The 12,938-nt window shown below is 37.9% G+C and overlaps 1 protein-coding gene across 1 annotated transcript in view; it reads left to right on the plus strand.

Annotated features, from left to right (window-relative positions):
* Nucleotides 1-12,938, plus strand: part of ADGRV1 (adhesion G protein-coupled receptor V1) — a 471,474-nt gene that overhangs the window by 133,951 nt on the left and 324,585 nt on the right. The window contains exons 45-50 of the mRNA XM_074360351.1: nucleotides 351-475; nucleotides 3,466-3,623; nucleotides 3,714-3,860; nucleotides 4,205-4,312; nucleotides 7,050-7,314; nucleotides 8,051-8,173. Coding sequence (XP_074216452.1) covers nucleotides 351-475; nucleotides 3,466-3,623; nucleotides 3,714-3,860; nucleotides 4,205-4,312; nucleotides 7,050-7,314; nucleotides 8,051-8,173 — 926 coding nt within the window. The remainder of the gene's footprint in view (nucleotides 1-350; nucleotides 476-3,465; nucleotides 3,624-3,713; nucleotides 3,861-4,204; nucleotides 4,313-7,049; nucleotides 7,315-8,050; nucleotides 8,174-12,938) is intronic.

Consider the following 12,938-nt stretch of genomic DNA (forward strand, 5'->3'; position numbering starts at 1 on the left):
TAAAATGTATTTAGTTTATGTGAGAGGAAACTTAGGAATGACAAAGCTTTATTTATTTTAGAATATGTAATGTGAATTTACTGAATTTCTGACTCGGTATTCTCTACAGTCATAGTATCAGATCATAGTGCTTTTTAAAATCTTTATAAATGAGTATTTTTGAGCTCTGGAGTCAAGTCTTGTTCCTGCATAAAATTTGTAGATGGTTCTCATCTAGACTTGTGTAAATTTAAAAATGTACTATACATATACTAGCAATGCTATATATATATATATATATATTTAATATATATTTAATATGTAGAAATTATATTCTTTTTCTGTTTTCTGCAACCATTTGTTTCTTTTAGAGCCACCTCTGTAGACACTGAAGAAGCCAACAGGACTGTGTATTTAAATGTGTCACGTACTAATGGCATTGATTTAGCCGTGACTGTGGAGTGGGAGACAGTTTCTGAAACAGCCTTTGGCATGAGTATGTTTAGTTTCTTATAACAGCAAAATTCTACAACCAAGAAAGATTACATGTATAAAATTTACATTTCCTCCATGAATTGTATCTTACAGATCTGTTGAAAATGTAGAACAGATATGTAGTTCTTTTATTGCATTCATAAATATTTATTGAATGCCTGTCCTGTGCCAGGCATGATACTGATCTCATGGAATTTAGAATTTAGGAGGAGATGGAAATAAATCAAATAAGTAAAAATCAGTGTGTAGTTTGAAGTATAATGTTTTAAAGGTGAACTAGGAGTGGTGAGACCATAAGGGAATGCTTACCAGGGTATTCATGTTTGAACTGAAACTGAATGATGAGTAGGGATTTTGCAAGGACCTGATTGGAGGAACATGGAGGAGAACGTGGAAAGCTATCAAAGCAGAAGTCTAGAAGCACAAAAAAGCATAAGTGAAGAACTGAAGAATAGACAATGGGTTTAGAAATAAAGGGGCATGTTGAGTTTGGAGAGCGAGGTAAGACCAGATCATTGAAGAACTTGAATATGTCACATGCATTAGACTTTATTCTAGGGTTATGGAAAGTCTCTGAGTAGGCCAAGTATGAGGGAAGATTACCATGTATATATATGTGGGTGGTGTGATCATATTTACATTTTGAAGATATCATTCTTGGTACCATATAAAGAACAGTTCGGCACAGGAGAAATGAGAGGATAAAGGAGACAAACAAAAGGGCAACAAATGATGGTAACTTGGACTGGGTGATGGATTGGATGTGAAGAAGTTACCTGAGATGTCTCCTAGGTTTCTGGCTTGTGCAGTTGGATGGAGAGTCATGCCATTCAGTAAGAAAGGGAGTACTGAATGGGAATGAGGTGTTATTTTGGTGAGGGGAGTAAACTATTTGCATTTGAGTTAATAACTTTTTTAAATTGAAATACAGTTAGTTTACAATGTTGTGTCAATTTCTGGTGTACAGCATAATAGTTCAGTCATACATGTATATACCTATATTCATTTTCATATTCTTTTTCATTATAGATTACTACAAGTTATTAAATATAGTTCCCTGTGCTACACACACAAACACACATATATACACATATATATAGTGGTTAGTATCTGCAGATCTCGAATCCCTAGTTTATCCCCTCCCATCCCCTTCTTCCCCTGGTAACCATAAGTTTATTTTTCATGTCTATGAGTCTGTCTAGGCTCAAAAAGATCTCTGCTGAAGAGAGAAATTTGGGAACCTTTAGCGTGCACATGGATTTTAAAGTCACAGAAATTGATGCAAACACTTGGAAAGTGAGACTGAAGATAGAGAAGGGAAGAGGGCCCAGACTGAGCTCTGAGAAGCCTCAAATTGAATGGCTAGGGAGAGGAGAAGGAGACTTAGAAGATCTGGTGAGAAACTCAGGGAAAGGTGGGATTACAGGCAGCAGCAGAAGAGCATTTTAAAAAGAAAGGAGGTAAATTGTGTCAGCTGCTGGTGAAAAATCCAGTAACAGGAGAACTGAAAAAAAAATAACTGTTGTAATTAGCAATACAGTAGACATAAAATGGCAAGAGCTATTTGTATAGATGGATGCTAGCCGAATAACATTTTGAATGGAGGCGAGGAAATGGAGACCTCAAATATAGGCCACTAGTTCAAGAAGTTTGGCTGAGAAGGTAGGACCTAGCAAGAGTAGTGATGGAGTGTAGGATTCAGGATTTTTTGTTTATTTGTTTAGTTTGGAGAGGCCTAAGCACATGTAAATGCTGATGGAAAAGGCCTAGTAGATAGAGAAGGATGGAATATGTAGAAGAGAAAGAGGGTTAATTAATAATGGTACAATTGCCTGGAAGGCAGGAAAAGATGGAATGCAAAAAGGAAAGATTATGGTTTCTAATTTGGAGTTATCTCATTAGAGTTTGGACTCTGCATGTATTTTGTGGAAATGCTTGTGAAAGTATATGACATTTAAGAGATTCTTAAATGTCAGCAGGCGTTGTTTGTTCTTCATTCACCGTCTTCCTGAATTAGAGTAGGGAAGGATTTGACCATATGGTCAGGACTTCACTGGAAAACATTCAGACTCTTAATGCAAAAGCTGTGATGTACCTTTAAAAGGTGGCAAAGCAGGAATTTAGAATAATGGGTTTCTGGGAAAGAAAATCACTAATGGATAGCACATAAAAGGCATAGACATTATGACTTTCTGAAGTGGTAATCTAAAAACGATCAGTAATTTACAAAGACCCTAGGTTTCAAGTGTGGCGTTTGTTCTTGTTGCATCATGTTCACACCACTGAAGTTGAAAAAGAACTTTCTATGGGAAACTGTCATATAATAGAATATAGAAGATTTTTAAAAGGTGTTCTTTATTAGATAGAGTTTTTTTTTTGTCTCCATTTAATTGTACAGAATTTTAGGACATGTACCTGTTATAGCAGGTGATAATACTTGAAAGCCATTTGTAGGAGATGAGTCTGCTTTGGCATTCATAAAATATATAACATGTAAAGCTAGAAATCATTGGATGGGGATAATTTCAAATGAATAGTGTTTAAGTTTTTAAAAGCTAACATTTAACATGTTTCCATAAAAGATATTTATTATTTTTAAATTTCTCAGTTATATTTTTGTCATCTTTATATGTATTTTAAAATTTCTCAGTTATATTTTCAAAGCTGATAAAAACCATTCTGAACATATTTTCCTGTAAGATACACATTTGCTATTTATTTATAAATATACTCTGGAAAAGTCTTTGTGAGTTTAGAGCAGGGTATTAACCATTTTTCTTGTCTTTTTAAATTGATATTTTTAGTTACTGTTTTGAAGTTCTCTAATTTGTCTCTTCTCTGTCTTTCTCATACACACATGCACATAGATCATGGAAGCATCTTTATTTGTAGTAACAAACTCACTTAATTTCAGTGTTTAAACAACAAACTTAGAATAGGTGAAGTTTGGAGAGGATTTTACACAAGCAAATCATGATTTATCTTTTCCAGGGGGAATGGATGTCGTGTTTTCTGTATTTCAAAGTTTCTTGGATTCATCTGCTTCTAGCTGGTGTTTCCTGACTTTGGAAGATTCAGTTTATGGTGTAATGTTAAGAAAATTGTCTTCTACTGTTTACCGATGGCAGGGGATTTTTGTTCCACTTGAGGTAAACATGACCTGTTTTACAGTACACAAACTAAAACACACATGTGGATTTTGGATGCCTCATGAATTACTGTTATTCCTTGTTTCCTAGGATTTAAGTATAGAAAATCCTAAAACCTGTGAGGCCTTTAATATTGGTCTTTCTCCCTACTTTGTGATTACTCATGAAGAAAGAAATGAAGAAAAGCCTTCTGTTAATAGTGTGTATACACTCACATCTGGATTCAGATTATTCCTGGTAAAAAAAAAAAACAAACTTCACTTACTTTGTAGATTGCTTAATTTAAAGACAAATCAGATTCGTGAGATTGATCTGAATACAAGATAGTGTACATTCTCTGTTAATGTGAAAAGGGCTAAAAGGGCTTAAAAACAGGTTGATACACATTTTGGCAGAGTGTCTTAGTCCAGGGATATTTTTGTCTGTTTTGGAACGACACCTCAATAGGCATAGCTAGGGATCAGAAGGAGTTTTCAAGTTTTGAACTTCAAATATTTACTTATACTGTTACTGTATTTAGAGCCTTTCTTAGTTAAATTTTCCTTTAAATTTTTATTCCCACTGTTCTGTCTTCCTTGCAGGTACAAACGATCATTATTTCACAAAGTTCTCAAGTAAGGTATTTTACTTCAGACAGTCAAGATTATTTAATTGTTGCGAGTCAAAGAGATGATTCTGAATTAACTCAGGTTTGATTCTTTTAAAATGAATTTTTTTTCTTTTTGGTATCACAATTGAAACACATCAAAGATGTAGTCTGTAGGTTTAGTGTAAAAGAAAACCATCATTTGATTGTGGTAAAGTAGTAAAGAAGAATATAGATATTGGTTAGTCACAGTCAGTTTTTAAATGATAGAAGTTATGAATATTATATTGTCTTCAAGAGCCAGAGCAAGTGTAATAATAAGCATGAACTTTTAATTTTAGAATTTAATTGCATTAGAAAACATTGTGGAGAAAAATCACACAACAGGATAGATGGAATCACTGATAATTCATGCTTAGCATTGCCAAAAGGGCACTCAGCATCACCCTGGAAATCCCATGTTTCTCTAGTAAACTGTATCTCACTATCCTAATGATATTTATTTGATAATTTTTGTCATTCCTCAGACTCCCATACCTGCTTCTCATCTCTTCACTGTCAGCTCGTGACTTTGTTGAAAACTACCAGAAAGGAGCTTCCTCATCTTCCCAACACCAAATTCAGAAACCCTCTCAAAACCCAGTCTTACTCCTCCCGCCTGTTGTGCAGGAGGAAATGTTTCTCATGTGAAAGCCAGGCTCTTCACATAGGTGCCCCTCTCGTCCTCATAAGGGTTAGTTACTCTGTCTCATGCTGGCGTTCCCAGCACCTCTTTCTCGGTCAGGTTATTGCAGTCAGTGTAAATGCGGCCTCTCCAGGCTTAAAAAGTAATTTCTCTCCTGATCTCATCCCCCTTGGCTTGCTGTTTCATTTCTTTCTCCCCTCTGTAGTCAGAATCTTGAAAGAATTTTCTGCTTGCTTTGTAAACTTCCTCACAGTCACTGATGACGGCTGGCGAATATAGTGGGTGTTTTTCTGTCATTATTTTACGTTACTTCCCATCAGCACTTGACACTTGCCTCATCCTCAGATTTAAACCGTCTCTTCTCTTGATCATCGAGATACCACACAGGTTTTCATTCTGTCTCTCTGTGTCATCCTTCTCAGTCTCCTTTGCCACTTCCTTCTCCCTTTTCTGAACTTAGATACCTTGGACTTTTTCAGGTTCAGTTTTGGTTCAAAATTTTTTTTTCTTTCTCTTCACTCACTGAGTATTTTATCAGTCGTGTGGCTTTAAGTATCAGCTATAGGATGTTTTCCAGATTTACCTTTCCTCTGTATTCTAGGCTTCATAAAATAGAATGTCTCTTGGCATATCCACTTAGATATCTCTTAGGTATCTAAGATTTAACATATCCCAAACTAAACTTGAAATTGTCCCTGTGACACTTGTTTCAGGTGTTTGCTTTCATCTCGGGAAATAGCAGCCTTATAAATGCAATTGCTCAAGATAGAATGCTGGGTTACAACTTTCTTGATTTTTCTTTGTTACTCATTCACATCTAATTTATTATTAAGTGTTTCTCATTCTGTCTCCTGATGCTGCTTTGAGTACAGATGTTTCTTTTCACCTCTCCTTCTTCCTCCCTAATCTGGGTCTCCAGTACTTCCCACCGCACTAGCAGAGTACCTTCTGTTTGGTCTCTGAACTTCTCTGACATCTTCAGATCCATGTTCCATCAAGGAACTGGAGCAATCTTTTAAAAATATTAATTCATTGTTGTCCCTTATTAATTCATTGCTGTTCCTTATTTGAAAATTATTCAGTGATTTCTAATTATGTTTGGAATAGATTCCAAATTATTTAATTTGGACTGTAAATAGGATAACCCTATCTTCTTATTGGCCCAGCACAGTACTGGATTATGCCTGTTGTCTTGACTCACTTGCTAAGGTTGTCTCCTTCACTCTCTCAAGGTTCCCTGTGGTAAATTACATGATCACCTTAACAAAAGGTACCTTGTAGTCTTACCTCTCCAGGTTTATCTTTGTTCCCCCAGTTCCCCGATGCCATCAACTTCATTCTAGCTGGACCAGTCTTCAGATTATGATACACGTCTTCTGCCTTAGAAACTGTCATGTTGTTCCTTCTAACTTTACTTCCCTAGTACACTCATAATTCCCTGTTATACCATCCTAACTGTTATCTTGAGCACTTGTCTCAATGTAATAATCAGGCATTTATTTAATTATTGGTGTGTTTATTGTTTACCTTTTCCTAGCTGTTAGTAAGATCCATAAAGGGAAAAGGCACTCTATCCGTAACTTCTAGCAAACTGCCTGGCTCATGCAAGGTTCCCAGTTACTGACTGAATAAATATAATTCTTTGGGAAATTGACCAGATTACATAAGAAATCAGACAGATTGGGGTTTTTTAAATTTTTAGTTTTAAATACACGAATACTCACCTGAAACCTTGTATGCATTGCCACCTTCAGGACTGAAACGTTTAGGTGTTTCTCTTTATATGGCTTGAGCAGTGTGTATTGATAATACAGCATTAGAATACAGCATTTCTTATCCAGTTCTAAAATTTTTGTATTTAAACTAATTCTGTCTTATTTTTGTCTTCCCTCTTCTCTTGCTGTCACCTACCCCTGCCCAGATGTATATTTGAAATTGATTTATTTCCAGATGACTTCTCTTCCACTCAGTCTGTGTGTGTGTACTCAGGCCCACACACATATACGCACACACTGGCAGAGGGAGTGGGCGGTGAGAGGGAGGGTCAGTTTTGGTATTTTCTCATTGACAAAAGTATTTTTGTAACTGGAAGATAAACATCTGATATTGGCTCCTCCCTAGTCCTGAGGGTTCTGTATTTGAACCTTCCCTGCAGGTCTTCAGATGGAATGGAGGAAGCTTCGTGTTGCATCAGATGCTCCCCGTCCGAGGTGTGCTGAGCATGGCCTTGTTCACCAGAGGAGGCGCTCTGTTCTTAGCTGTTACCCAGGCAAATGCCGGGCCAAACTCCCTGTTACTCAGGTGGTCTGGCAATGAGTTTATCAACTTTCAAGAAGTGCCCATCAGTGGGACAACACAAGTGGAAGCCTTGACTTTAGGCGATGATATTTACTTAATTTTTGCCAAAACTATCTTTCTAGGTGAGAAGATACAGTGCTTGCAAAGCATACATATCATTAAAATTATTTTGCATTATATAGTCTGTTCATATGAAAATGCTCTTGTAATAATTTTGCAGCTAATCCTTAGAATGTTTCTTGATGGACCTAAGTATTGACTGTCGGCTACAAATGGATTTTGGGAAAAAAGAAAAACATTTTATATGTTATGTCCATAATCTTGAGGTGTTCTGAACCACTACTTAAAAGATATTAAAATAAAGTTGGGGATGGGTGGGTAAAGTAAAAGATCTGTGATGATCTTACACCCAGAGTGCAAATAGGTAACTTTTTATATGACTATACTTGGAATGTCATTGATGATCTCTGGTGGTAAGAAGTAGCGCTAAGCAGCTTTTGATAAGACAGTTTAAAAGTATTCTCTGAAAACAAATATGCGTTTTTCTGTTTAGTAGAACTTTCATAGGTAAAATTTCAACATCCCTAAAAAGAAAATACCTGTTACTATTCTCTGTTTGGTATCAGGTCATGATTAGTGGCTAACCATGTATGTATTCCATGTTGTAAGTGCAAAAAGACTTTTGAAGTGCTTCCTAGTAAGTCATATTTTTGTTTAATTGAATGAATTTTGAGGAGTGTCCTACTAAATTTGTTTTTTAATTAAATTTAATATTTTAATTATAATTTTACTGTGTAATTTTGTCATTTTTCCCTGTAACTTTTGCCTTCAGATTTGACTTTTATTCTCTTATTGTAGGAGATCAGAATTCAATTGAAATTTTCATCTGGGAGATAGGAAAGGCTTCTTTCAGATATTTTCAATCCCTGGATTTTGCTGCTGTTAATAAGATCCACTCCTTCACACCAGCTTCAGGAATAGGTAAGGGCTTTTAAACTGATAAAAAATCCTAAAGGCAGAGTGGAAATCTAAGATTGTAATCTCATTGAATTAGCAGTATTGTCACATTGCCAGATTCTGGGTGTTTTAATAAGGATGTAAAATCAAGATCTTTATAATAGTATTTCCGGAAATACTAGAATTTCAAAAGGATAGATGCTTTTAAAATGGGCATTGTGCTTGAGAAGAATCAGAGTGACTAAAATACGGGTGAAAATATTAGTGAAAGTTAAATAAAGGTAATACGTTTCTTTTGTCTAGGGAATACATGAAGTGTGACATTGCAAATATATATTTAAATATGAAGGTGTTTATAAGGTGATAACAAGTATCTGCATCTGAGAATTTTTTTAAAAGTCAGAAAGTGATTGTGAAAATGCTGCTGTCCTCCTTCACTCTCCCCGCCTCCTCCTACAGTCTGAAATCCTTTCTTGGTCCTCTGTACTTTAGGTCCACATGTCAGAAATATAAGCAGTATTTTAAATCTTGATGGTTTCTGGAAACAAAGTCTATTACTGAGACCCCAAGGGGTTAATGCTATCTGGAGGCTGCAGGATTATTTCAGTGTTGGTAAGAAATTACTGGGTAGGCTAGTGGCAGTAAGGTGAAGAAGCCAAGGGCAGTTGGCGTGGTGGGGTTGGGGGCTGCCTCCCAGAGCACTGATAATCAGTGTCTTCTGTTGAGGTGCCGAGAGAAACTTAGAAGCCAATCCTGAGAGGCTCAGCAGACAAGTCTGGATGGATCAGAGTCCCACTTTTAAACTGAGGCACAGCAATTCAGCGTGAATTGAACAACATTTATTAATTAGACGTTATATGTAAGTCGGTGTTTAAAGTTATGAAGAATTCCTTGCCTTCAAAGGTTTAATGTCTGATTGGAGAGGCAAGAAAAGTATTAAGATAATAATTCAAGGTGGAGTAGCAATACCATTTGCTGTGTGAGTGATAGAATTGGAGTGGTTAAGAGGTCTCAGAGGGGAGCTTGAGCTATGCTTGGGGAGATTGGTAGGAAATATTGTGGACAAGGGGGAAGGTGTGAGCAGAAGAGAAAGGCAGAAGTGTCTATGGCATTGAGTGTGCAATGAACAGACTGCAGTGAGAGGACAGAGGCTTGGACTTGGAATGTGGTGCTGGCAGGACTGGGAACCTAGGCAGAGCCTGTATGGGAAGGTCTGGAGTGTTGGGCTCTTGGGTTGAACTGTGTCCAGGGGTAGTCCAGTGGTTCCCAAACTTTTTGGTCTTAGAAACTTTTCACCCTCTTAAAAATTTGAGAACCTCAAAGAGTTTTTTGTTTGTGTGGATTCTATCTATTGATATTTATTATATTAGAAATTAAATCTGGGGAATTTAAAAGATATATATTAATTCATTTTAAAATGAAGCAGTGAACTCATCACCTGTGCACATAATTAATAGGTGTTTTAATTAAAAAAAAAACCCTAGATTTTCCAAAACAAGAACTTTGTAGGAAGAGTGGCGTTGCTTTTTTGTTTTTACAAATCTCTTTGACGTCTGGTTTGATAGTTGGATCCCCATGTCTGCATCTCTGATTGAGCCCATTGCAGTAATACCAGTCACCTGGCCTGTGAGAAATCCCCCTGTGCACTCAGAGAGTGAGTGAACTGGGCAACATCTTAGTATTGTTAAGAAAACAGTTTTGCCCTCACAGGCCCTCTAAAAGGGTCTCAGGAACTCTTAGAGATCCATGGACTATGCTCTGAGCATTACTGAGGTGGAGAAATCCTTGAAGGCATTTCAAAGGTCGGTGATGATCAAAGGCGTTTTATGCGTCCACCTGGCTTTAGTGTGTAGAATGTGCTGGGTGCAGTTTGTAGCTGCCCAGGCCAAAGTGATGTAGATCCCCTAGTGGGTGGTTAGAGGTGAGGAGCTGAGACCGGAAGATCAGTAAGAGGACAGGTCGACACATGGGGGTAGTTGAACTCACAGAAATTAAAAACCTAATATAGTTTCCTATGCTATACAGTATAAACTTGTTTGATATATTCGATATCTTGTAGTAGCTTATGGTGAAAAAGAATATGAAAACAAATATATGTATGTTCATGTATGACTGAAACATTGTGCTGTACACCAGAAATTGACACATCATTGTAAACTGACTATACTTCAATAAAAAAAAAAAACCTACAGAGTAAATGCAGTTGAGGAGGGTAGAGGATTTGGCATGAATACAGGAATCTATTCTTGCATTTTTCTCTTTGGTGTCCTCCTGAGACAGGAAGAGGGCAGGGCACAGCCATTTAAGGAATAACACAGCAGTTAACACCAGAATGGCGAAATATTCAACCCTCAGTAGGCCTTGAGGCTCAAGATGGTGGGAGATTTGACTTGCAGTAGACCTTGAGCTTCATTATACGCCCATTGTAACATATTAACATAGTGAATAACATGCCCACAGGCACCCATGACAGTCCCAAGGCTAGCCACAAAAGGTCACAGTGGGAAATGGCCAACTTCCTGGGAATCCCAGCCCCTTCCCTAGGCTAGTTAGACTGGTCCTTCCACTTATTAGCATACGAAGCTACCAAGCCCATAAAAACTGGCAATACTGCCCCTCACGGCTGCCCCGCTCTCTCTCCCTCTTTGGAGACAGCCTGTGCTCTGTCTGTGGAGTGTGTACCTACTTTTACTCTAATCTGACCATCCAACCTCCACACCTTGTGGCCTTTTTCTTGCCTTTCAATATATCTCTGTAAATAAATCTACCTTTACTCAACTGTGGCTTGCTCTTGGATTCTTTCCTGTGCAAAGCCAAGGACCACACCTGGTGGGGCATGTCCCAGGGGCTCAACTGAGTCATGGGATACAGCCCTCCTCACGCCCCACATCCGTTTTCCTGCATTACTGCTGCTGCTTTCTCTCTCAGGCACTGTACCCTTTAGGCACTGCCACCTTCAGGCACTTTCACTGCTGACCAGGAATCAGAGGTTGTTCACCTCTCATTTTTAGTAGATTGTTTATCTCATTGTCCTTTGCTTCCCCATGTCCTACTCCCTCCTCCTCAGCCCTGCGTCCTCCCATACGTCCATGCCGTGTTCTCCCCACGTTCTGCGCACGTTTTCCAGCCTCCACACCAGTTCACGCTGCAGTCAGTCCTGGGTTTGTCTGCTTTGCTCATCCTCTTCTTAAATAACTTCTCTTTACATTGTCAGCCTCTGCCAGACCCGGTCTGTGATGTCACCCTATGATATACAACTCTGTGACTTATCATTCACTCAGCAGTTCATTAACTGAGTAAATCACATAGCTTTCATCAAGGATTTGTTTAGTTTTTGTCTACTTGTCTCTTTTTTGTGTCTTTAGAATTTTTGCTTCTTCTTACCTCAAGTTTTCAAGTGGACTAACTACGTCTACTTGAATCACTTATTATAATGCAAATAGTCCCTAATGAGTGTTTTTAAGGATGAAGAGTGCTGCCTGAATGGGCCATTAATTGAAGTTATAGAATTCCCTATAAAGACTTAAAAAAAAAGAGAATAGTCATACCTTCTAAAAGAATTTGTGAAAAATTCTGCCAGAGGCTTGTGACGGGACCCATTGTGAAGTCTCTATTTCTTTTGCTTCTGTGACTGGAGGATGTAGAAGTATGGAAAGATTATAGGTAATGATTTAGAATGGCTTATTATAGATCCCCTGAAAGCCAAAATTATGCATTAATAATATTCAAGGACTTTCTTATTTTGAGTGTGTCAAATATTTTATTAAAAGTGTTAGATTGGAGCCATGACTATGAGAATTACGTATTTACTCTGGTTAATGACTTGACAGAGATTATTGGGTGGTGACTGAATTCTTTAAATGGAAGAGGAAGAATGATTATGACAAAGACTGCAGAGATGTATAAACCCATCTGTCCTTTCTCCCTTTTCTCCTTTATTATTTAATAGATATGTCTTAGTGCCAATTAGGTGCCAAGCACAATGGTAGACCCTGAGGAAACAAGGATAGGCAAAATCAGATATAGTTTCTGCCCTGAAGAAGTTAAACATCTGATAGGGAAGAGAACCATTATATATGATCACACAAATAAATTTTAAGCTACAAACAGATAACTGCTATGAAAGTATAAAATACTCCCATAATACAAAATGGAGAGGACATGACCTGGTCCAAGGGATGCTCAGGAAGCCTTCTAAGGAGGAAACATTTAATTGGGAACTACAAGGTGAGTAGGAGTTAATGGGGCACAGATTTGAGCACGAGGCAGCCTCCAGCAGCATGCAGAGGGCAGAGGGTGGCAGTGGGCATGTGCTTTTAGGAAAGAACCAGAAAGAGGCCAGTGTGGCAGTGAGAGGCGAGTGGTACGGGTATAACCGAAGGTGTAATCAGATGGGCAGATAGGGACTTACAGGGTTCTTGTCTTTATCCTTAAAGTATTAGGGTGCCTTTTGTGAGAATGTGATGAGGAGATGGAGAAAGAGAAGGTTGCAGAGAGAGAAAGAGAGAGAGAGAGAAACAGACACAGAGACAGAGACTGTGTGCAGGTGTGAGTGAGTGTGAGTGTGAGTGTGAGTGTGTGTGTGTGTGTGTGTGTGTGTGTTTTAAAAAAAGAGCTTTGAGTGCCAATAGGAGAAAAACTTAGAGGCTGGTAAAAGAGAATGTCTGAACACAAGCTGGATCAGTGGACAGTTACATCACAATTCAAACCAAATATCTTGAATGTTTGAGCTTGGAAAGTGGTAGGTGATAGGGGTGCAAAATCATAGAAGTGGGTTAATTCAGAAGCT

Source organism: Camelus bactrianus, chromosome 3 (assembly GCF_048773025.1).
Source record: "Camelus bactrianus isolate YW-2024 breed Bactrian camel chromosome 3, ASM4877302v1, whole genome shotgun sequence".
Classification (NCBI taxonomy): Eukaryota; Metazoa; Chordata; class Mammalia; order Artiodactyla; family Camelidae; genus Camelus; species Camelus bactrianus.